The sequence below is a fragment of the Labrus mixtus genome, chromosome 23 (assembly GCF_963584025.1).
Source record: "Labrus mixtus chromosome 23, fLabMix1.1, whole genome shotgun sequence".
Classification (NCBI taxonomy): Eukaryota; Metazoa; Chordata; class Actinopteri; order Labriformes; family Labridae; genus Labrus; species Labrus mixtus.
In genome coordinates, this window is record NC_083634.1 from 13,181,747 (window position 1) to 13,207,589 (window position 25,843).

A 25,843-nucleotide genomic window follows, 5' to 3' on the forward strand; every position below is an offset into this window, starting at 1 on the left:
ATCGTGTTTTTCCTATTTTTCCTATGTAGACATGATGAATCAGCCGTCATTAATTTGCTTGACTATGACAATTCAGTTTTCTTTCCAACAGCAGTGATATAAAGGTTTATTCTTATTTTCAATGTAGCCTAAGTACCACATGAAGTGTAAACACCAAGTGTTACAAAACACAATGAAACCAGATTATGAGAGAAATCTAATCTAGTCTATGAAGTCCTCATTCAGTGTATGTCAAGCAAACCAGAAGTGTTTGCAATATTCTGCTATCCTGGGGTAAAAGTTGTAAGAGTGTGAAAAAGTATGAAAGTATTATTTTACTGGTTTAATGTTATTTTAACAATTGGTACTGGAAAACAGTTTTGTTGGGGAGAAAAACAACAAAGTAAATAGATCAAGATTATATAAGGTTAACAGTTTATAAAAAAGGGAGGATTAAAGGGTTTCTTGACAGTAACAAAATGGTCTGCGAGCTTAGATATTATAACTATAAGTCTGTCACACACTGGGTAAAGAAAAAAAAATAAAACAAGGCTATATGGTCGAAACTAGTCAGATATTTTTTTTTATATCAAATTGGCCATCACCAATATCATTTAAATTCAATTACATTATTATATATATTTTGCCAATCATGATTTTATTTTAGCGGTATAGACTGAATCCAGATTTGTAGGTAATGTTTTACTTTTTAAGAGTCCACTCTTTTTCATTTTTTCCTCCCCATTTATACCTATTTAAAGGTTTTTATTTTGTCTCGTTGCCTTGCCTTACTTCTTTCATTGTCACTCTTCATGTTCTTTTATGACTGAAGCCAACCCAACTAATGCTTCATACAACCCATGAGGAAGTTTAGCAAACATTTATAACAACAAAATTACTGACAACAAAGTGAAGGAAATCAGAATTGCGATAACAAAAGTCACACTGAGCACTTGAGAGTGAAAACTCAAATAAATAATAAAAGAAAGCAAAACCCAATTGATTTAACTTAAGTATCTACAAATCTTAGCAGGCTGAAAGAGAGGAAGGAAATAGTATGTCAAGTTGACAAGTTTTTACTCATTGAATTATGAATGATAAAACCAGAACAAACTATATTGTAACTCCAGGATAATTAGTAACAGCAAAACTCAAATTAAAGAACTGATTTTACAGATAAAACAATAAATAAACATGATCAGCAGGTAATGTTTGAAAGACCTGCCTCACATGAAATGATTAATGAGAACCAAATAAAGTCTCAGCTTGTGTAACTTTAACGTTACAAACAGCTGAAAAGCTTCTCAGACTTATTTTAAAATTCAAAGTCATGCCTTGTAGTTAGTTTTGATGTCTCATTCAAAATGGATTCCAGTCAAATTCACTGTCTGCAGAAAAACATGATTCATGACCTCATGTTTTCATTCATTCAGCAGCACAAAAAATAATCCTTCTTTCATTTTCTGACCCTCGATTTGAAATGTTCACTTAATACAGATTTGTAAAATAAGGTAAAATTTAGTAAAAATAAGTAAAATATTTGTGTGATCATCTTTGTTCAAGTTCTTGTTTCGCCACAACTATTTTCTATAGTCTCCTTGTTATTGAGATCATTAATGAAATGTTCAGTCCACTCAACACTCATTTAAAAATATTCACTGAAACTTCCAGCAAAGCAACAAAGCTAGTCTTTTTAATTGATTTTGTAGACTCACCATCATATTTTCCAAATCAAACCAGAAAAATATCAAAGATTTTGACACCAAATGCTGTGAAAAATCTCAAACAGTTGTCCTATAACCGCAGCGGTCCAATCAGCAGCTCCCCCAGAGAAAACTAATGATTTTTCTTTTTACACAGTCAAGAAGGAAGTTGTTTAATGTACACTGTGTCAATTGTCCAAGTCATGACTCGTTCTGACTCACTGGAGCTGTTTCAGTGGATTTACACATCCAGGATCAGTTTCCAGTTAAACCTTTCATCCCTGGGAAAAGTCTGGGGATGACTGGAAGAAGGAAACACACTTCTAAAGAAAGATTGGAGATATCATCATTTTGTAAAGTTCTGAAAAAATATGCAGTATAGAGGTTACATGAATTCGTAGGAAGATATATTTTTTTGAAGTTCTGCTTGATCAAGATAATCATCAGTATGGAATTTGTGTGTCTGCCAAGCAATGGCAATCATGAATACAACAAGCTACTCTGCCTCTTCTGTCTTTCCACCAGTGAAAGTGTACATATGCCTAGTATTAAATTATTTCTATTGTATTTTTCTTCTTTTATTTAATTCATGTAAATACGGTTTTTTTTACTTTTTTTTTTTAGTTTTTGCTATTTTTGCTAATTATATATTAAATACAATAATTATTATATATTCACGTTTGAAAATTCAACCCCAAGTCCCAAATATCAATTTACTCTCTTACATTCAACCATGGATCAGAATCACCTCTCTAAATCCAAAACAGAGCGTGACTTTGAACGTCTACCAACAGAAACCAACCTGGTGGCAAAGAAGAGACAGAGGTCATGATGTGTTCAGTATCAGTTCTGGCTAAATACAACTTGCAGTGCTTAGAAAAGTCAAGTCACAATTCCAAGGAAAGATAAAAGTGAAGTATGACGGTTTTAGGTGGGTGGACGATCAGTCCTGGATAAAAGAGGTGGATTGTTCTCAATTACGTTGAAGTTTCAGGGTTAGATCACCAGAGGGCGCTGTCTCCACACATGCAGGAAGGCTACATGAGAAATAAAGAAAAGCTCATCACTGCCCTTGTGTTTGGATGAAACTCAGTGCTTTTTCTGTTTTACAGATCTGATTGCCATTGAAAACATTAAGTCAAAACCTGCTGTGGAAAATCAGGTTGTATAAAAGCAGATGAAACATTCAGTCAGAGAAATCTATGGGAACAGAAGGCAGCTACAGACAATTAAATTGTGGCATCAAGGTGTGCATACTTAGACCCTCTTTACCTGACTAAGCACAGATCTATTTGAAGAACATGATACACTTACCCTTTTTCAGACCACAAATTTGGCAGCATGGCAGTTACCATTTTGATTTTACTTTGGCAGGAAACGACCATATTTGGTAGAGAAATAAAAGCTGAAGTCAGGGGTTAGTCGTCATAAAAGTTGTTTCAGAATCTTTTGATTTGATTTATTTTCCCAATGCATTGTGGGATACTTTGACTGCACTATGATTGTCACAGAACATTCTGAAAGCACAACAAAGCACAACAAAAAGCATTTGTAATTCATTGTAACTGATATTAATGTTGGCTAGTGACAAACATGTTTAATAAAATGTGCTTACATAAAACAGCTGACTCCTCAGAGTTCCTTTTAGTAAAATGTAGTTGCAGTTTGTCAAGTACAAATGATAGTATGGCCTAATTTTTCCTTGAAATGACCCACAAAAAAAGTGGTTTATTGCATTCAAAAATGGACATGAATTTGAATAGTTTTCTTTGATGAAAGTCAGAATATGCTGAAACACTTAACACACACACACCTAGTAATTAAAAAAACAAACATGATTTTATTGAATATGTGCAAATTGAATTTTGACAACCTCAGAGCAGACAGAGCATCACAACCCCCCTGAGATCTCAGGCGCCCCCCTTGGGGGGCCTGGACCCCCGTTGGGAAGCAATGCCCTAAGACATAAAGTGTTTCATACACTGCTATTAACTCTTAATTTAATCTTAACTAAGAAAGTGTGTCATTAAGTATTGAAAAAGATTATTCTAACTCATTAGGAAATGTAATATAAAAATGAAGTGAAAATGAATGTCATTTTCTTATAGACTTTCAAACAATCAGACTTTTTTTTAAGCTTAAAGAGACTTTGGTAAAAACTTGCTCACACATTGTTGCATATTTGAATGATCATCTTTATTTGTTTTATTATATACTTTGTGTTTTTACATAAAGAGACATATTTCTTTTACACGTATAGATTATATGGTTAATTTCTATCTGTATATATGTACACCTTAAATAAATCTTACATTAACACCAAGAAAATAAAACATTTACAGTGCAAGATGTTCATTAGTGGTCAACTTTCACAGTCGCTTACCCTGGTAATCTCAACCACTGCCACGCTCACATGCTTAAGTAAACAGCTTTCTAAGTGTTGACTTTTTATCCGTCCTCTTACCATTAGAGGGAACTTGATGTTTTGACAGGATTGGTATGTGATGATAGTGTAAAGGTTCAGTTTTCACATGTGTGTCAAAGGTCAGCCAAACTTCAGAAAATCACCTTTTAACCCATTAAAGCTATTTGACATTCATAGTAACACACTTATTTGCTATCTTGCAGAGAATTAGATGTGTAGATAGATACCACTTCACTGTCTGTATGATAAATATAAAGAGAGCCTTCAGCAAATAGTTATCCGTAGCTCTCAAAATGACTCGAAACAGAGGGAACAGCTAGCTAGCTTAGCGTCTGTACCTGCACATAACCCTTGTAAAAATCACAATCTGTCTTTTTTTACACTTAAGTTTATGCACTGACTAAACATATGACAATCATGTTTTAAATATTAAGCTTTAAAGGTGCTGTTTAGCACATTTTGTTGCGTTTGGAATTAGCGAGGCTAGCTAGCTTCCTCCCTTCTACAAAGCCATCTGGTTGCTTTCTCTGGCTTCATATTTACCAACCCAACATGAAATACGGGGGTCCATCTTCTCATCTTCATCTCTTTAGGAGAGCGAAAAAAAAAAGAAAAAAAAAAAGTGCATTTCACAAATGTTTTCATTCTTTCAAGGAGAAGGGCGAGTAGAAACTTGAGGCGAGGTGTGATCACTAAGGAGAGCGTGTGGGCGCTTTGAGAGTGAGAGGGAGTTTAATGGTGAATGTTCACAGGAGGATTTCACAAAGTACATGAGTCATCATAGCGGCCTTATATTAACTCTTTGAATCTAGCGTGTGGCAATGTACCGTACAAAAGCACACCGCATATGAATTACTAATGTGTTTGTTGAACGAAATGATCATAGGTTTCCTCTTTTCTGTGCATTTCCAAACTTTACCTTATGTCAGAAGCATTTTTGATGCATCAAGAAGTCCTGCTGTTGTTAAAGATAAGGACGTGATTTGGTCTTAAAATCCCCTGTTTCCATAGCAGAAACTGAACAAGCATGTTTACAGTGTAAAGTATGCCAGAGAGATGTTAAGTAATAATTGTGAGTATCGTTTTCTCAGTAATACTTTGATACTTTAGGGCCACCAACATATAACTGAGCTTTTCCATCTATTACAAAAATGGATAAAAACTCTGAGTGAATACATCTGTGAAGTTTCTTGCAAATAAAAAAAGAAAAAAAAAATAGGTGTGACATATTTACAAAGTAAAACCATGGGGTTCTTGGTGTTTCTGTCTGAATGGATGCATAAAAGTGAACATATATAGTTGGTCTAAGCTCAGCTGTACAGTCAGTGGGTAACCAGCCCAAATTCCTCACATGCATGTTTCCTCACACATTCAGAGAATCTATTTACTTATATTTTACAGTTCTACTAAGCTGCTGTACAGAGGCTGTGTTGAGGTAAAGCGGGTGTTTCTGGCCAGCTCTAACAGAAAGGGGCTGCAGAGAAATGGTCCCCCCCCCCCCTCCCACACACACACACACACACACACACACACACACACACACACACTTTTTTTTTCTTTCGGGGTTTCGAATCACATCCTGACAGGGAGGAGAAAGAGACGCAAGGACGACACACACAGTATATTGCTGTTAAATCAGTGATTTCCACATTCTATGTAGCTTAAAGAGAGATCGTGTTTCGTTTTTTTATATTTCCAGTATAAAACACAGATTGGTTTATATATATATTTTTTGCAGTTAGTTGCAAAATACTGGTAGTATAACCTCTATTCATAGCTAAATATAAGAGATGGTTATTGTGTGATGATTCAAATGCAGATTGCACACATGCACACAAAAGCACCTTTGATTAGAAAAGAAATTGCACAAGTTTGATAGATATCATTGACCGTACGTGTTGACATTTCTACATAGAGACTGAGCAGTGGTTTTGCATTAAGAAGTTATGAAACATATTTTCAAAAAGTGTACATTTTGGTTTACAACTTCTTAAATGTTGATTGGTATTATTCACCTCCAAGTGTCTATTTTTACATGCAGTTGACTCCATAAAACTACTAACCAGGAGCTTGACTAGCCGGTGAGTTGAGCCCAGTTCTACAGTGAACAAAGCACTACACAATGACTAATCTAAATCAACCGTGACGCTTAAACACTGTTTAGTTCTTTTCAACTGTAGTATTTTGACATAGACTTCAATATGGAACTTCAATGAGTCTACAGAACTCATGCCTTTTTTTTCAAACCAGTGAAAGATATTCAAGGCAAGCATATATTTTGAGAGGCTAAACTTGAGTTAGGATTTTTTTTCTTTTCTCTTCTTGGCTTTGTCACTCGGTGCGTGTGAAGCATGGAAAGTTCTGCACAATCAGAACGTGTGTTCAGTGGCAAAAGAATAAAAATAGGAGAAGATTGCAGAGATGACTCTATATGATCTAACACTGCTACAGTACTTCTACTGCTACCTCTATGTATTTCATGAAAATGAATCCAAAAATTAAAAAAAAAAAGAATCCTCTGAAGAGACATCCAGCGGTGAAAAAACGACGTCCGGCAGGGAAGAGGTGGAGCTTGAACTTGTCAGTCAGACTGAGCATGTGATAAATCCAAAAAAAAAAAAGAGAAAGAAATAATAAGAAAGAAGAAGTTTGTCTGCCCAGAAAGGGTGTTTTGTCCCTTGTCGCTCAGGTGCAGAGCCCAGAGGAGAGTCTTTTCCCTCTTTTATTTCAGATAGAGAACACATTTGGAGCAAAATCTTCATCCACACAGTCTGCCATTTCCTCATCCGCAAATTCCTTTTCACTCTATTGGAGACAGCAGTAGTTAATTTGTGTTCAATCTCAGCTCAGCCACTGCACTTGTTTTAAGAGTTTTATACAGTGCACCTCTTGCCCCCCCCCTCCCCCCCACCCCCACCCAAAGTTCACAGGAGGCCATCCTCCTCAGCCTACCAGGTGTAGTCTTGATTCCAGCTCATCTAGTGACACTAATGGCATGCATAATGCTTCTATATTTGGCTGGTACATCCACTACTCCCTCCTTACCTGCCTATTAAATAACAATAACAAATATAAATCCACTCAGGCTAGGCCAAAGCTAAACCAGCCAAGTCAAAAGTCTTGCGTCCTTGTTGATTTAACCCCTCCCCGCCACCGTCTGCTTACTGAAGATAAAGGCAGATTTCATATTTTTTTTTGTATCATACTCTCCTCCAGCAATCCATATTCCTATTTCGTTCCCGGGTTAAAGGATCACAAGGGTCAGGTGAGAGCGATGGCAGACAAGAAGGATTGTTGTGTCGGTGGTTGTTTGTGGTGGTGACGAGAGGAGAGGAAGCGGGTCCTCGCAGGTCCTCACACGGACACGGGGCAGGTGATGACCTTGTCCTCCAGCATGACGCTGACCACCAGGAAGACAAAATACAGCATGAACATGATGAAGCCGAGCAGCTTGCTCATGCGCCACTTGCAGGCGGCGATGGAGATGATGACGAAGATGAGCATTAGGAAGAGGAGCACGATGGCACAGAAGAGGCCGTTGGAGCTGACTTGCACCGGCTTCATGCCGCTGAAGAAGGACCAGAGGATCCAGGGGAACGGCAGCCTGTGGATACACAAACACATGTAAATAAAACAATCAAAGACAGCTTACTCCGGGAGAAAACATATTTGGGATTTGGGCAAACATTACATCAACCATTTAGCTTTATTTTTTAATCAGACCCAAATATTAGATTTTCATGATTTTGTGGGTTTAAAATAAAAAATGCTGACAAGGATGCCTAATGTAAACAGAGGAGACCAGCTTTTTATAGCCTGAGGATGCATTACTCAGCAGAGTGCAGCAGAGTGTGCATTTAAGTGAATATGACACAGCAAAATGTATCAACAATAAGTGTTACTCAGCCGAACCTAATTACAAAAAGTACAACTTAGCAGCAGCTGAAATGTGTCGCTGTCCAACAGAATCACTCAACACCTTGCTGTCATGATTATCTCTTGTTTCATTTGTTTATTCCTTGTTGTTGTGATTTCCCGTTTTATTTGGTCATTGGTATCCTTGAGTTTCTCTGTTATCTGTGTCTTTTTCTGTTGATAATGCTGAGTTTAGTTTTCAGTGTTTCCTGTTTTATTTTATTTCCCATCGTGTATCATGTCTTTAGTGTTTCTTCATGCCTCTGTGTGTTTCCCACCAGTTTTGTTTTCCTGTGTCTTGTTAGTCTCACCTTTTTTTGATTACCTGGTCTAGTAGAGCCCGACCGATTTATTGGCCAGCCGATAATATCGGCCGATATTAACGTATCAAGTGACTATTAGTATCGGCTAATTTTATCAGATATGTGCCGATATTACTAGATTTATTCACCAATCAAATATCACTTCTTTGAGTTTAATTGAATTACACTAGCTGTTCTCTTTCACCAGCAGAGGGTGCTATACGGATTACAACAAGCATTATCACTCTCCAGAGTTTCAAGCGGGGCTGCATGTACATGAACAGTTCATTATACTTTATTTATTTTCCACAAGTGTTTGTTAACTGCATTTGAGGGATCAGCACAATACATGTGTAAATCTTTATCTCTCTCTCTCTCTCTCTCTCTCTCTCTCTCTCTATGTATATATATATATATATGTCTACAGATGTGTAGCTGTGTGTAATACCAGGACCGTGCTTATGCACATAAGTACCATATTTATTCCATTATTATATCACAAAGAAGATGAGAGAATGTGTAAATACAGTTCTGCTGATGTAATCCAGGCACAATACAGGCTGATCACATTGGAGACAGTAGTCAAGTGGAGTGCTTTGTAATCAGCTGAAATGCTATATTGAACTATGAATGAGAAACTATGCTTTGGATATATACGGCAGGACTAATCTTATACCATTGTGTTTGAAGTATTTCTCTAAAAGCACTACGTTGCACTCAAAGACGCGTCAGTGACATCACTGTTCCATGTGGAGACTGTTACATCAAAGCAGTGCTTCAGGAAACAAGTCAATAATAGAGGCTCTCCTCGTCTTCTTTGCTTTAAAATGTTACCAAACCAGCTGCAAGAGCTTTTATTTTTATCATTACAACTTTAAACAGTCACATATCTCACGGCAAAAGTATGGCAAACAATTTCAAAGTATTGCACAACATTACTCAAATCTTGCTCAAATGGCATACCCAACGGTGATGTCGAAGATGTTTGAGCCGACGGAGCTGGATACCGCCATATCCCCCAGACCCTTGCGTGCCACGATAACACTGGTGATGAGGTCAGGGATGGAGGTTCCAGCTGCTAATATAGTCAGGCCCATAATCTCCTCTGTAATCCCAATGGTCTCTCCAACCTGCAAAAAAAAAAAAAGAAAGGAAAAAAAAAGGAAACTAAGCTTAGGGGTAAAAAAAAAAAAAAAAAAAGAAAAAAGAAAAAAACCTAATCTTTTGTTCCAGCTATTTTTAATTTCCTTGTGATGCTTTGGAGGTGACAGAGGTGAAAAAAACTTGAGCTCCGACAATCTCTTGTAACTATTATGAGTGTGATTATTGTACTGTAGTTATTTATGAGTGGGAATTTAGAATATGGTTTCATTTTAAAAGTAAATGGGGGGTGATAAGTCATTTTATATTGCATGGTTGGTCACAGTGTTTCCATGTCTAATTGTCTCCGAAAACACTAACGACTGTAAATAGCTTCCGCTAACCGCTGTAAATCCACAAACAGCTACGAAAATGTATGTAAAATATTCCAAAGCATTATGGTAGCACAAAGAACACACTGCTGACACCAAACAGCCAGTAAAACCCTCTGCTCCTCCTCATCCTCCATGTCAGTGGTTCCCAACCTTTTGACCTTGGAAACCCTAATTGTGTCTAAAAAAAAAGCTAAGGTCCCCCCTGGGACTCGTTCAGTCCCATTCAGACTCGGCTATGTTTGAACTTATGCAGAGCTGGTGCAATCAGGTGCAGGTTTCAGACAGATTTTTCTACCTGGAGGATTTTGTTTATATCATGAAATTCAAAGAAGTCTTTACATGCTCATGTTGCTATAACAGAGCTAACCAATCAGCCAATCCCAAGCAAGGAGGTTTCACAGAATTAAAATGTAAAAATTTGAACATGAACATAACATGGCCACTTAATGTTTGGTTACCTGGTGAGCCCACCACACCATTAAGTAGGAGAAGGCTGCAATCCAGCTGATAGCACCCAGGAAGGTGATGGGGAAGAACTTCTTAGCAGACTGAAAGAAGATTGGAAAAAGCGAGAGAGAGAGAGAGAGAATAGTGGATTTAGAGGTAAAATCACATAACTTTAACTTCACCCTTATAAAGCTCATGAAAGTCTTGTTTTAATGTTGTGAGAGAGTAAACTTTGTCTTACTCACCTGTTTTCTGACATCAGGCAGCGTAAGCCACAGGGGGAGGACGATGGGCATGATTAAGAGGTAGGTGAAGCGCTTGCGGTTGGATTCGGGCCAGGACAGGCTCAGAGGCTGGTCCTCCTCCTCCTCGTCCTCAGCCTGACGAAAGAACGGAAGCACGGTAAGGATATAGAGCTTACAAATCAAACCACATCAGAATGATTAATTCCTCCTTTCCCCCCTTGTTTCCTTCTTATTAAGGTGTCTTCATGCAGTGTCATCCCTTGTCCCTTAATGTACCATCTGGGATTAGATAAGAGGTAAACACACGTTGAGTCATGCTTTTTACTTGTTCCTTAAGGGGGAAAAATTCACAACAATCCAAGTGTCTCCTTCAACTTGATAACTTGTCTCATTGGGACACACCTCTCCATAGCAACAACCCAGAGAGGAAGGAGGCACTCTTGCAGCACCAGCACTTCAGAAGAAGAAAAAAAGACAGTGCCGAGGTTCTGCGGAAAATGATGGCAGGACCTGGATGTGCACGTGTCTCTGCTCTGCCGTGACCTTAAGACAGGGGAGCCTGATGACTGTGATTTGGGAGAATTGCAGCGGGCCCTGAAGGGCTCAGCCTCTCCAGTCATCAGGGGCTCATCACTGCTGACTGCTGACGCTGGCTGCACAGAGGCAGAGCATCCCCCCTTGGGGTCTGATTGGACCTGCCACTGGAATGCCAAGCGAGGCAAAGAGCATCACCTCTCTGCAGATCAGCATCAAATAAGCTGTCAGCACGGGAAGATGACACATTCTGAGGCATCAGCAAGAAAGAACGATCTTTTCATTTGTGGCATAAACTTGCGCAACCTGTTCAGCTTTTTCCAACTCTCAGTCAAACATTATGGCACTTGAGGTCTTTAATGGTAAAACACCAGAGCCTTCTGAGAGAGGAAAGATGTCTGCGGTCCCTTTGTTTCCAATTATAAAGGGTGCGTTTGAGCCATGGGGACCTGCAGAGACAGGTTGACACATGCAGATCTAAGCAGAACACACTGATGACCAAGAATTTGTCTCTTGCACCTTTGAGGGGGGGGGGAGATAGGAAAGGTGTAAAATAACAAGTAAAAACAGACGGGGTAAAAAACAAAACACAAAGTAGGACAGATGTTGATAACAGATGTAGCTGTCTAAATGATCATTTTCTCCAGAAAATCATTCAAGTCACACTAAATACAATCACTAATAATGCTCAGAGGGTGAAGCAGAAATCTTTAAAGATGGCTACTGCTCAAATCATGAATCATATGGAGCCTATCCTGCTGTGACAGCCGCTGCTGGTGAGCACTGCCTGGTAACCTTGGTAATCAGAGCTGCCAAACAAAAGGCAGCGCTTGCATCACTTATGCTCGGCATTCTGATTTCTCCTCCTCTTCACAGCCAGATGGCTGCATTGTTTTCCGTAAAAGAAAAGGAGCTGTAACCAAAAACGTGAGGCTTTAGGGGGATCAGCTCGGAACCCAATCCACTTATTCCCTCAATGTAAAGATATGAGGGATTTTTCATGTACAGTAACTGATTGTAGGATACAAACAGCAGCAACAGCTTGGTATTATACTCCAGTAAAAGAAGATGTATTATATGACATTGCAGTTTGCCCTGCAGCTCTTATGTAGATATGTTGTTTTCGGCTGACACAGCACACTGCGAGTCTGTCATTGCTCAATTTATCATTCCCTTTACCTGCCTTCTCTACCAAAGTTCCCCTCAGAGCTGGGCCTCACAACTCAGAGCGAGTTGGTTTCCAAATGCCAGACCCTCGGGGGCCCTTCCTGCCCTACAGTGCCTCAGTTGGCACCGCTGCCAACTCAGAGCTTAAAGGCACTGACTTTTACCTGTCGCCACAGAGCTGTGAGGGGAGGCGTGACATTTTCCTTTCTTTTTTTTTTCTTTTTTTCAACTTCCCAGAAGGGGGCGCGTGTGTTGACGCCTGGTGTGTGGCAACGCTTTTGATTTCTTTTTCTGACCGCACAAAAGCGTTGTTAATCCGACTTCTTTGTTTCCTGGGTTGGACAGAGTGCAGCCGTGTTTATGGCGATACCACAGCAGAGATAAAAATGGAAGCAACACTCAATCATTTTGTAAACTTCCTTTTTACACCTTTTGTTTGTGGATTGTTGGGATCCTTTTTTTTGTGTTAGGAGGGACTATACTTGGATGTGTGGTTGGATACACGATGGTATGTCTCTATCCTGGTTGGCAGGTGGAATAGGTAGGGGGTTATCCATCACAAGTAGCCAAGCCCTAAAGCATTTTTGAACATGACTGTGGAGAAGATGTAAAACTAGCAGTTGATAACAAAAAACAATAATGAACATTTATTCCAAGGTGCTTAATCACTGGTGTGCATCTGATTTGTTTGTGTTTTAAAGAAAGTTTTGCCCCATCTTCAGTACTTTACGTTACATTTTTACAGAAACTAAACAAGCTTCTTTTAATTGTTTAAATATCAGAAGCATCACATTAGATTAGTCACTATTTTGTCATGGACAATTGATCTATTTGTGCTTTAAATCTTGTCTTGTCTTAGTATCTCATGTATGGGTTTATCTTTCTTACCTTCTGGATATCAAATTCTCAATCAAAGAGCTAAAAGAGCGACCAGATATTCAAAGAGATGTCACTCATCTCCATTAAATTCATGAGAAACCCTTCATACAAAAGTGATTTTTTTCTCCATATCCTTTATGCTTTGACAGAGGAGTTGGTGTGAGTCATAAATAGCTATACGTTGATTTCCTGTAGTTTCCCAGTATGCTCTCAAAAGAAGTGATTACAGGAGCTTGAAACTCTCAGAAATAATCTACGAGTGTTGAGAGTAGAAAATCCTGCTTATATTTTTACAGAGAGACATTTTTTGTGCGTCATACCCTGAACATGATTGTTATTCATTTTTATCCGAAAATGGCCTTTTTAAAATTAGAGCTTGATGAATGTACAGTACGCAGACACTCTAGCACATGTTGCTTTTTTTGAAAAGTAAACTTTACTTTCTTGCAGTTACAGAAAATATCACAAGATTTGATCATTTCTGTCCATGCAGCTCCCAAGAGGTTTGCACAGCAGAAAACGAAGCCAAGAAATAGTTGTAAAAGTCTGCTGCAGATTTTTTAATTTGACCTTAACTATCACCTTATTCCCCAATCTGAGTTGCCAAGGCGTCCAGCAGGGAAGAAAATATTAGAAGGCCAAGCCTCGGGCGCCATATGAAGGTGTGAGCTGATTCCAGCGACTTCCTGGCTGACACAGACAGGTGCACTGTGGGACAGATCCCTAAAAATAGCCGCATATGAGACTTTGGCATGCCAATAAGGGTTCACCTCTTCCAAATTCAGTGACTGACCTTCTGGAAAAAGTTTAATATTTCCTTTTATCAGGTTTTTCTGCCCTCACCTCATAAAAATTAAGTACAAAAGCCAGTCTGAAACATCTTTCTAAAGAAGTCTGCAATGCCTTCAATTTTTGGAAATGAATATTTTCAGCTTCTGGAGAGACATTTTTATCCCTCCCGTCTATTATTAACCCAAAGAGTGAGAGATCAATCTGAAAACAAGTTGGTGCGGCAGAATAGATCAATACACACACGGTCATGTTGGGAAGTAGGGCTCATCTTTTCTTGTTCTGTCTATTCTGAGAACCTCCTGCATGCTCCCACACCGCTCTGTATTTATAGATACTGTATCTTACCTGGGAGGAAAGCTGAATGTCAAGGTGCCACAGTGCCTCTTCCTTTGGTGCAGAAAGATCACATTTTTTCAGTAATTATTCAGCTGCTTACTTAGTGTTTTATTAAGCCAGGGCTTTGATTCAGAGGGGGATTGTACCAGATTAAAATGCCTATAGTCCTTTGATGGTTGAGTTAAGACCTCTGTCCACAAAGTTAATCATCAAATTACAGTTTATTTGCAGAGCATTAAAACCTATAATAATCACTTTAACAATATAAATGTAAAATGTGACTGTTGTTTAGGCCTAGTGTTTATTCTGCTAAAGCCTTTAAAGGTTTCTTCAAACTATATTCACCTCTTATACAATAAACTTAAGTGTTAGTGGCAGAGTTTGCCTTTCCTCGTGCTGGACTCAAACGTACCCCAGAGTTTCATAAGAAGCAAAGCATGCACACTCAGGAAACAGAGGCAGGCTCTTCTTTTTTTAATCTTTGCAAATGTTGCATTATGACATAACATAGAGTCAAAATGGAGCAGCCTGTGCAGGCATTGGTTGCACAGGTACAATTTTGCTCCAGCAGTTTAGCTAAGGACACATTGCTTTAGATGACTGTGTTTTTGTGGAGTTTCTTTCTCTGGTTACTGTTTGTTTTCAGCGCCCAGTGATTGACTTTACACACGCCATTAAATTGAATTTAAGGACTTATTTGTTTTGATGTATTCAAAATAAAAACAACCTGGTGGGAGTTTGATTATTAGTGATTATGAAAAAGTCGGAATTTAAAAGTGTTTTTGCAGGGATAAAAAAAAAAAAGTTAAATAGCCAATTCACTTCATTAAGATTTGTTTTAAAAACTACTAACAGCATTGGAAAAAGATTCTGGCTTGTTTAAATGGTATATGTTCACATTTCATGCTCAAGACCAAGTCAAAAATATAACCTTTGAGAAGATAAGATAAAGAGTTCAGCTTCATTTTGGGTTATTCTTGGTAAGTGTGATGTAAGCAGTGAGAATCCAGCAGGATGACCGACACACTCGTCTCCTGGGCCAGTTCCCGTATAAGTTTTGGACTTTGACTCGTTGGCCTCTTGCCTCAGGGCCGTCTGCTGGCCCGGCAGCCGGCAGGTCACTGCATCCCGCTGCTATCCCTCACAACTGCTGCAGGTGCCACACTGAGCCACACTGCCTGGCCGTGTGTCAAGACTGTCGGTGTGTTTATGTGTGTGTTTGTCGAGGCACGTGTGCCAGCGTGTTTGTTTCCAGCGCCCAGCGGTGGGCAGCAGCAGGTGAGAGAGGAGTGTGATTACAGAACTCGGTGGGAGGAGGCGGGTCTTTGACAGGTCTGGCTGAAGATGGAGGAACTCGCCGGAGTGCATGCTGGGAAATTATCAGCAGCAGTGACCGGTGCCAGAGCTAGCGCAACCTTTGCATCAATCACACTCAAGGTGGAACACAGACACAGATGAAAGGCATAAAATATTCATAAATGTCTCTCCAACTTTGATGTCTTCTTTTTTTTTTCTCATTCCTAACTGGACCGGGTATAAAACCGATATTTTTCCCCCCTCCGTTGCTGTGATGCGATTGCATGTGTGTTACGCGGCTTTCTTACCGTTTCGCCCTCTTGTCCCGCTGTTCCATTCATGGGTGGCGTCACTTCCACTTCCACGCTGGAGCTGTTAGGAAGGTTCTTATCTGTGGGAAGAATAATGAGAGTGAAAAGCTTTTAGGAACAAAAGCTTCAGAAAGACATGAGGTTGTTCGCTGTAATGACGCTGAGAAAGGTGGGAGACAAAACCCTCTGCATCGTTGGGGAGTTAACCCCTTTATCCCTGCATACATGGACTGTAAAAAAGATGTCTCGCTACTTAATACTTCAACATGTGCCTTTTGCTCCTCTACATTTTTATGAGACCTGAAGTTACTTTGCAGGTGCTCATTCCTTTATCCACTCTGATCCTGTATTTGATCATGCCTGTAAACGCCTCTATTTCAGCCCTGCTCAGAACAGGCTGTTTCTGTGTCTGTAGCTTTAAATATGTAAATGAGCTGTGTCTGACCACGCCCCCTCTCTGGAAGAGGGATGTGCCTTGGCTTTCTTGCACCAGGCCCAATTGTTTACGGTGAGAAGGCAGACTCAGAGGGCAGAACAAACACCTAGATGTGGGAGTGTCACCCACCCGGGGGAGGGGTTACTGCCCTTTGTGATGTCATGAAGGGAACATCTCCAAACGGCCTGTTTGAGCAGACATTTTCTGAAAAGCTGAGCAGGTGAAAGACAGAAAGAAAGGACTTTTCTTATAATTGGGGGGTTTGTATACAGACTACGGACACATCCATGGTGAAGTGTATTTTGCATAAAATGTGACCTTTAATGACCCTCAGGTCAATATTAACTGCCTTAACTCTAACAATTCTGTTGCATCAATTCTTATTTCACCATCTATGAAAATGACAAATGATACTCAAGACTACGACTCATTTCAACATTGAATATGCTGATCAAAATGTGCTGTTGAATGAAGTACATTTTTGAGGATAAACAAGCATGTGCATGTCTGAGACTGTTATCATTCTCATTCTCCCTCATCAATTCCTGTTGGCCGCCATGACTTTATTCCATTTGAGGCCAGACTTACTTAACGGCCCTTATTAAAATAAAATTAAGAGCCGAAAGCCATGTAATCAGATGATAAAGCCATAATTGCTGTGGAAATTGCTTTAAACCAAATGTGGTTGTGGCAATTAGAAGGATCCTCAGATGGATAGAGTGACTTGATCCCACCAATCAACCAACATAATGACCTCACTCCTAGCAAGGATTCTGTGATGTTACAGATACAGAAATCACCTGACCTGCCTCATTTTTATTAAACTTTGATGACGATAAATATTTTAGTACAGACACTGCAGACTAAATCCAAGATGTCTGAGGCCTGAGAAGTGAAGTGTGCTGCGCTGGCTACCAGTCATGCATTTTGATTAAGATGCTAATATGTTAATGTGGCGCTGTTAGCATAATTTTGCCCTGTTGATAAACATCTATGCCCCTCTTTGATTCTGCTGCTCTGACTACGTGGAGGCCATGAAACGTTTCCTCTGGCCTCCTGTTTATCCTTTTGGTCCAGTGCTCTTTGAAGTGAAAAACACACATAAATTACACTTGGCAGTGACTGTGATTGATTTAAATACTGCTTGAAGACAACACTTGCAATCAATTTGGCAGATCTTGATAATGTCATGCTTGTTTAACATCAGATGCAATGCTCATCGACCATTTCAGCTGGAAATAATGGAAATGGTCAAATATGAGGACTAATTTGCTTCGTCATGAAGTTTAAGCAACAGCAGACGGACCTTTCTGAATTATCAGACAATATTTTTATGGAATAGTTTGAAAGTTTGCAGATGATGAACATTTGCTCTCTTGCTACTGGGTGACAAAATAAGCATTGAATTGAATTCATTCTGTATCTGCTCCTGCTTATCTATTTGGGTTCTTTAAAAGAAGAAACAAGAAACTTAAAAGCGGTCAAATGTTGAGAATACCTAAATATTTGTATTAGCTAAATCATGAACTCAAAAGTCAGGACGGTTCATTCCTCTCACAGCCTTATCAGACATGCCAAGGAAATTAGCAGGGATTTTTTGGATCCAAAACACACAATGTTTATCAAACCAACTACACATTGTAATTTAGAAAAAAAAATGCAACACTTTTGAAATGTCCCTGTAAAAATTTGTCATCAGTGAAACTGTATCACTGTAAAACATCACAGCCAGCAGGGCGGAACAACGCTATGTGTGTGTGTGTGTGTGTGTGTGTGTGTGTGTGTGTGTGTGTGTGTGTGTGTGTCAGTGTGCAAACCTGAGTGCGTGTGTACTTGAAGCTTGTTTTTTTAACATGTTGTACCTCTTGTGGTACAAAGACAAATTTCCCACTTTGTGAGACAATAAAGTTAATCATGAATCTTGAATCTTGACAGTGCCATCACACATTGGGACATATCACACCGGGTCACCAATATTAAGCTGTTATGGATTCAAAGTCAACGTCAAAGAAGGGCTTAGGTAAGCTTAGTTACGGGGCTTTTGCAGAATCGCAACATACAAAGAATAGCTCTTTATTGTCATTAAATGTTTGTTCAGATTCAAAATGCAAGTAGATTTGCAGTTAATAATAATCCCATGGCAAAAGGTCATATTTCTTGTTGAAGTAGAGCCATGCTTTTTAAGGTTTAATGCAGTTTCTCTATCACGCCGTGCCTGTGTTAGCCCTAGATGCTAGCTTGTATGTACACAAACAGACAGTCTGTCGTGTTCCTGCATGGCATGACCACATCGACAAGTCCTGGCCAAACTTCCTGTCAGATATGAAACCTTTTTTGTTGTTTAGTTTTGAGCATAAATCCTTTTTTTTTTCCGACGTTTGCTGCCATTTTTAGTAGCCTTTGCTATCTCCTTTACATCTGAATTGAATTTTGGTTCCCAACCCTTGAGAACATTGATACCTTACAATCTCTGGAGAGTGGTATCAACCTCCTCAAGCTAGCTAAGAAAGACACAAAGAAAGCAAAGGAGCATATGCAGCTAAAATGGCCTGCCATTCCCTTGAAATCAAAGCTTACCTGAACGGCTTGCCACTCCGTTGGCCTTCTCGCTGTCCTCCACTTGGCATTTCTTTTTTGCAATCTTGTGAAGGATGGATGCCTTCTCTCGGAATTTACCTGAAAAAGAATCGCCACACAGGTTAAACTTAGAACAAAGCGCTTCATCCTGCACCATCTTTAAAGTCTCCCGGCATCATCACCGCCGTGGCTCCTTCCTTGTCGCCTTTGACCCCAAATTGGTCACGTTGCCAAAGCACAGCGACCACAGGGTGGTGGTTTACACAAAAATGCAGTTCAAACAACACTGAGAGTCAATATGACATAGCATATCATATCCTGATGATTCTGCAATGTCCTGGTCCTTGGTGGAAGTAAAGCCAGCAGCGGGAGAATCTCTTGTGAAGAGATCTGCCTAGCTGGAGGTCAGGTTCGATCCTGCTCTCGCTCGGTTCTCGTATCAGATCAGAAACTCACAAGAGATGTCAGAGGCCAGGAACTGAAAGCAATGAAAGTTTGAACTGGGGAAAGCATCATTGTGGTTGAATAAATAACAAATGTGAAGTTGAAACACAGAACCAGCTGATTTGGTCTTTCTACATGTGTATTGTTTGTATTAGAAGTTCTCCTGTTTGTAGGAAATAGCTGTGTGCAGAGACTGAAAAAAACAGAATCAAGTACTGTGAGAGATAGATTTCGTAGCGATGAATCTGTTTTTTATTTGCTGATAACATTTATTGAATCAATACCTCGCACTGGAAATTTGTGCTGTGACGCAGGGGCCTAGATTGAAGCCAGTCATCAATTGAACATCATGACCTTGTGGTTTATATAAGCAAGCGTGGCCTTTTGACATTACAAATACAGGCTCACGCAAGCCGCTTCTGCTCATGTTGTTATGACCACTGCTGGCTTGGGGAACAATGATTTTTCACAAAATCCCCAGACGATACACACAAACAACAATTCAGTACTTAGATTAAAAGAAATGGGACTATAAATAAACAAAAATCCTGTAGTGCAGGTTTTAATGTTCCCATTTAGATTTGAATATTTGCTGGTTACACAGGCTTGAGGTTTTTAGGAGTAGGAACAGTATGAAACAAAACGGCGTCCTGAGATACTTTGTCTGATGTATCTAAAAGCTCCTGTGCGTCATTAACCTTGGTGCTGTCTGTGTCCATATTTAATTTCACCGACTTCCTGTGCGTGTCATGTTTTGCATGCGTGTCCTGCCTTCCCCCAACCAGCCCACTGCGATCAATGTGAAAGATTTTTTCTTCTGTTTGTTTTAATTTTGAGGGTGCGCAGCTGATTTGTCAGCGCTTGACACGGTGACGCGTAGATGCGTACTCCACCCAACCATGTCAAAACTGTCTGCGACCTTCTGGCAAAATCATTAAACACCCCGAGTCACCGCCTGCCTTCCTCCTGTCCCCTCTATCTCACGCTGCATTTTTCTCCCTCATTCCTGTTTCTCTCCCTCATCTGTCATCGGCAAATGCTCTCATCCCCTCACTTTGTCTTTTTTCATTATTTTTTTTGGCAAGGCACATCACAGCCCTTCCCCTCTCCCGCCTCTCTCTTTCCCAGACACAAGCACAAGCACACACACACACACACAAGTACTTGACATTTCTAAAGAAAAAAAAAAAAAAGCATCAGAAATTCCACTGCCATAACATCACTCACCTTAGGTGGCCATTGTTAATTGGTTGTGTAAAGGGAGTGTGCATTGTGTGTGTGTTAATCAAATGTGGGTGTGATATCGTTAGCTCTACATGGGTTAACAAGTAGCAGGGTTGGGCTTTGTGATTCTGTGTTCAATGGAATTTCTTCAATGTTAAGAAAATCACTCTGATGAGGCATTTCGGCGCTATAGTCCTGAAAATATTTTTACACAGACCCTCAAAGGCGGAACAGGTGCCACTGAAGCAGAGACATGGAGAAGATAAGGATTCAAGTTTTCTGGCTGGGTGGCAAACTGCATAACGTCTTCTCTTTAATATCATTTAAGTCTTCTTAGTTTAACCAAAAAAACACATTTATCTATTAAGGGATTCATAATTTAAACCATAAATTCACCAAATGAAGTTTACCATTCAAGTCAAAAAAGCTAGAATGCTGAACTAGCTAGCCTTAGCAGACTTTAGCTAGTTTTTACTCCATTGTGCCTGGATTTAGCAACTGCTTCTGTAAGGGGAAATACCAAATTGAATTTTCAAGATGTTCATCAGATTGAATATATGTAATTTTCAGATAGCACCTAGTAAAGAAAACAATTTGGAAAATAGGAGTTAGCTGAAGCAAAGGTTAGCGGTGCTATCTTGCTAGTTTATTTGAGCTAATTGAGCTTTAAGGGAGCAATATGTAAGATTTCCACTGAATTAAATCTTAAAATGACCTAACTACATCATCAGACATTAAGGAAACATGCCATGTTGAAGTACTGGCTTCAACACAGCAGCCAGTATGTGCTCCTCCAAAGATTTGATTCAGGTCCTGATTGGTCTGTATTAGTTTTGGCCAGAGAAGGTTTCTTGATTTTTTTTTCTCTAAAATATGAAGCTATACTTTGCTTCTCCTCAGAGTATAGTTTGATAGGCTATTTCATGATGCTTTAGCTCTAATGGTGAACAAAAAAAAGAAACCTCACAGTTCCTTTGAGTGTGATTCAGAGTGACAAAACAAAGGCAAAGAAAGACTTTACTTAGGTGTGACAATAGCTTGAAAGACAACCACTTCATCAAGAAGAACTTGATCTTGTTCAGTTTGAATGTAAGTCTTTGCAGTGGGGAAAATATGTTTCCTGGGAGGTCCATTTAGGGTGTGTAAATCTTTTGAACCACCCAATTTAAGTAAAGATGAGGAAATCGCATAGCCTTTAAGAAAAAGCAGCTTTTCCTTTGCTGTCGTTATACAGCCGCTCATTTTCCCTGTCAGCGCTGCCTGTTATGCAACCACTGGGGGGATGAGTCACCCCAGTTTGCCAAATTCAGCAACGTGCGTCTTACATTTGTGCACCCGCTGCTGGTGCAAGTGGAACCTCCGAGTGAGCGCAGAGGCATGAATGATGTATTTCTCAGCTATGCGGATGGGAAACGGGGCCAAAGAATAAAAGAAGAGGAGAAGGAGAAAGGAAAAAAAAAAAAGAAATCCTTGTGCCTTGTGTTTTCTGCGTGTGAGGCATGGGATGGTTTGCTGTGTGTTTGTGTGTAATTTTACCAGCACAGATAATTAAACGTCTTAAAATTTGACACAGAATACAAAAAAAAAAAAAGCAGTGGCTACTTGACAAAACCAAACATGCTAGACATTTCTTTCAAATCTTTTCAATAAATAGAATACAAATCCATAGAAACACTACACACAGTAACACAAAATATGTCTGTACATATTCTCTGGGCAGACACACAAAAAAAAAGAAGAAGCCAAAAATAAAGATGAGAAGAAGAAAAAGTAAATGTCACAATGGTGTGGCTACAATGATTTGCACTTATGTCAGTGAAATCAGTGAAAGAGGTTGTCAAACTTAAAAGGCAAATTTGTGCAAAATAAATCTCACAAGCATACAAAAAAAAATGGTTTCGGAGGAGCTGCTTCATGGTAAACATGGAGAAAAAACCAAGGGGGATGACACAAGCGAGTTAAGTGAAAACTTTCAGGCTTACCTTCCTCAGTCATTGAGTGATAATATTTTAGTTTCCCATAAGTCCCAAGCTCTACAACATCACAGCAAAAGACAAGGGTAAGGCAACGAACACACAGAGAAAAGGAAAAGAGTGAACATGACAGAACAACACAGGCTGGCTGGTTCTACATCACACACAGGCACAAGGAGTGACATATAGAAACAAAGTCCCTCAGAGTCATCACTGCATAAGTACAAAACAAAACGGCAGGGTTGAAATCATACAGTCTGATTAGGAGCCTCCCAACTGTTCAAGTTAAAGAAGAAGGAGGGGGGAAAGGGAGGGGGCATTGATCATACTACAAAATAAAAGATGTGTATACAATGATCTATTAAAACAAACGGGAAAGTCAGAAGAGAATTTACTGGGTCAACATGCAACAAAAAGATGAGTCCCTCTCTCCTCTGCACGCAAGCTTATTCAAAGGCCTGATGATACGGCATTTTATTTCCACAATGAAAACCAAACAATTAATTTGATTCCCTTACTGAAGCAGTTCTTGGTGTTACGGTAAATAGACGGTCAGCACATCTGCATGATGAATTAGCCGGGAATCAAAAACCTGCAGCAACAGCTGAACGTGAAGCTGCAAGAACAGGAGACACCGGGCGACAAGCTCTGCTTCCTAACCTGGACCCTGAAAGCGGCTCACAGCTTTTCTGCCTCTTAGCACTACTGTGACCAATATTTTGAATGCTGATTTTCTGGTCAAAGCAACAAAAAAAAAAAGTATTTGCTCGTTAGTAAAAGATACAGTAAGACAGAAAAACTAAATAGGCCTACATGGTCCTCTTGGAAGGGCTGATTCTCCCGTACTGCAAAACATAAACCTAAATATCCTATTCCACTTAGCTCTATATTACTATGTAGAAAGCTTTTGTTTTATTTATGTATTTCATGTATTCAATTCTGCATGAGAACTCCTCCTGACCACAGATTGCAGGTCCCTAGGAAATGGTAGTACTTGATAGATTACTCAAAACGCTGGCTGAATCCATAAAGAAGGATCTGCTTGATTTAATTCAACTGGAAAAGTGATAAAAAAAACAAACGTGACTCAGGTGGTTGCTTTATGTTTTATTTTAAATGTCGACTCATGCTTAAATATCTGTAATTTATACATGCTAAGTGGATAGACCTCAGTGAAAACATTTGGGAATATTCAAATTCTCCTGTTTCAAGGCCCCTATTAGAACAGGTCATCAATATGAAAAAACCTTGATTATCATTCATTATCTGTACCTCGAGGCTGCTCTGACCTGTATACTGCAAAACTATGTCAGCACAAAGCACAGTATGCATACGCTTCAAGATTAACCTTCATTTGAACCACTCCTCTCACATTTACACCACATAAAAAAGCCGTTAATGCAGTTCAGCTGTTTTTTAGAAGTCTCTCCTTCAGTACAACATATGCTCTATACGAACCGCCCAATATCCTACACTATGATTGGCTATTTTGCCACATCAGAGGTAGGACTTAGGGGAGTGTTGCAACAGACTGCCAGAAGCTTTCTTTTGCATTTAAATGTTGTACATTTCCTTTCATTAGTACTTTAAATTGTGACTCCGAACACGTCTTCTTGAGTCATAAAGAGTCGAGCTAAGAAGATGTAAATGTTGCCACCCTGTTAGGTTACTTTTTCAAGTTAAAGAATATAGACTAGACTATAACACAGTTCACATACTTTAATGTAAGTAGTTAAAGTAGATATGACTTGTGAAGGTAAAACATAAATAATATTCATTTGTATTAGTCAATGTCTCGTTTTGGCCATCCCAGTCAAAAAAGTCTGAATCCATCCCTCGCCTGCTGATACTCTAGTGGAGGACACTCCTCACAAAACAGAAACCAAAACGCTTCTGAAACCAAATCTGTGTCAGCATCAGCCTAAAGATTCTATATTTATATCCACAATCTGTAAATAGTGGTTATTATCTGTACATCTGTATGTGGGCAGTGTATGTGATCCTTTCTCCTAACACATAGTGACGCTTTTCTTGCAACTCAGCACAAAGTACAGAAAAACTCTTTCTACTCTTTTCACACTTTCTCTGGCATTCCGACCCAATCTAAGTGATGTACACCGCTTTCATTAGCGAAGGTGTCAACAGGACATAACACCATTTTATTCATGCATTTGGTAAAAGATCTGCTAAGCTAGCCAGCTTTTGTACACCCTGGATAAATGGAGCTCAAGTATCGAAATATTAAAAAACAACTGACCCTTAAATTCCCTTTAGAAGTCTTTATTTCTAGTTGTAGGTGTAGTAGGTGTAAGGTACATTAGGCACTGTACACGTCAAAACCCACAGGCACTTACACTAATATCAAACTCTACCAGCCAACAGTGGACGACCACTCCACTCACATGTGAGAGGATTATGGTTCAAGCCTCATGCCAAATGCAAGACTTGGCCACCATGAAAAAACAATCTAATGAGATGAAAACACATCCTACTGCACTGTTTTTTCGCCCATCTGCTGCACTCCCAGACAAGTGCCTCAATCCCATATGATTAGGCGATTTGGGTTTTGGAGTGCACGATCGCTGTGAGACTGTCCTCTAACTGAGGTTGCTCTGAGGGCAATTAACCCCTCGGCACAATCACTGCCCACACAGTCCTCTGTCCTATTGCCCTCTGCGATCAGGGAGAGACCCAGGCTTGTTGTTGTTTACCAGGGGCTCTCTTGTCCTTGTGGTGTGACCTCTAAACCTCTGGTGAGCTGCAAGAGTGTGTGTATCTGTGTGAGTGCATGCCCGCTCTGTCTGCTGGGGGTTGGGGCGTCGGGGAAACTCAGTCTGTGCTGAAGCAAAAAGGCTTTTAACATTGATTCTTTCACCCATCCAGCACAGGGCGAGCTCAGAGAGCCTGGGAGGAGGGTGTGTGTGTGTGTGTGTGTGTGTGTGTGCGCGCGTGTGTGTGTGTGTGTGTGTGTGTGTGTGTTAGTCCTGTGGTGTGGTTGGAGGGTTGATGGGTTGATAGGGGCTGGTTTGCTTGTCACAGTTACATAACATGCTGGACGTACAGTTATTTATCAAAACAAATAAAGGGGGAGCAAAGTTTGAGGCTTTTTCTGAAAGGGTTGTTACAACACACACTGAAGGAATAGTTTTGACAGATACACCTACTTGCTTGCTTGTAAAGACAAGAAAAGTAAAGTAAAGAAGAGTGTAAATACTCTCCCTCAGAACTCTCCCTTAGCTTAGCACAAAGACTGGATATAGGAGGAAACAGCTAGCTTGGCACTGTCTGAAGGTCAAAAATATACTGTGCCTATTCTCATTATCTGTGATCTTAATTGACACGTTTTATAAAATACATTAACAGAAATTCTGCAAGAAGGGGCG

General features: G+C 39.7%; 1 protein-coding gene across 8 annotated transcripts in view; it reads right to left on the reverse strand.

Annotated features, from left to right (window-relative positions):
- Positions 1-6,582: 6,582 nt before the first annotated feature.
- The window catches only part of LOC132958316 (sodium/potassium/calcium exchanger 2-like), a 43,915-nt gene continuing 24,654 nt past the window's right edge, over positions 6,583-25,843 (reverse strand). For 5 of the 8 annotated variants that reach the window (XM_061031058.1, XM_061031062.1, XM_061031061.1 and 2 more), the window contains 7 exons: positions 22,470-22,520; positions 18,820-18,918; positions 15,804-15,886; positions 10,492-10,626; positions 10,258-10,347; positions 9,288-9,454; positions 6,583-7,711 (listed from right to left, as the gene is read on the reverse strand). In XM_061031058.1, coding sequence (XP_060887041.1) covers positions 7,462-7,711; positions 9,288-9,454; positions 10,258-10,347; positions 10,492-10,626; positions 15,804-15,886; positions 18,820-18,918; positions 22,470-22,520 — 875 coding nt within the window. In that variant the 3' untranslated portion in view covers positions 6,583-7,461. The remainder of the gene's footprint in view (positions 7,712-9,287; positions 9,455-10,257; positions 10,348-10,491; positions 10,627-15,803; positions 15,887-18,819; positions 18,919-22,469; positions 22,521-25,843) is intronic. The other 3 variants (XM_061031065.1, XM_061031064.1, XM_061031063.1) reach the window with 1 other exon arrangement.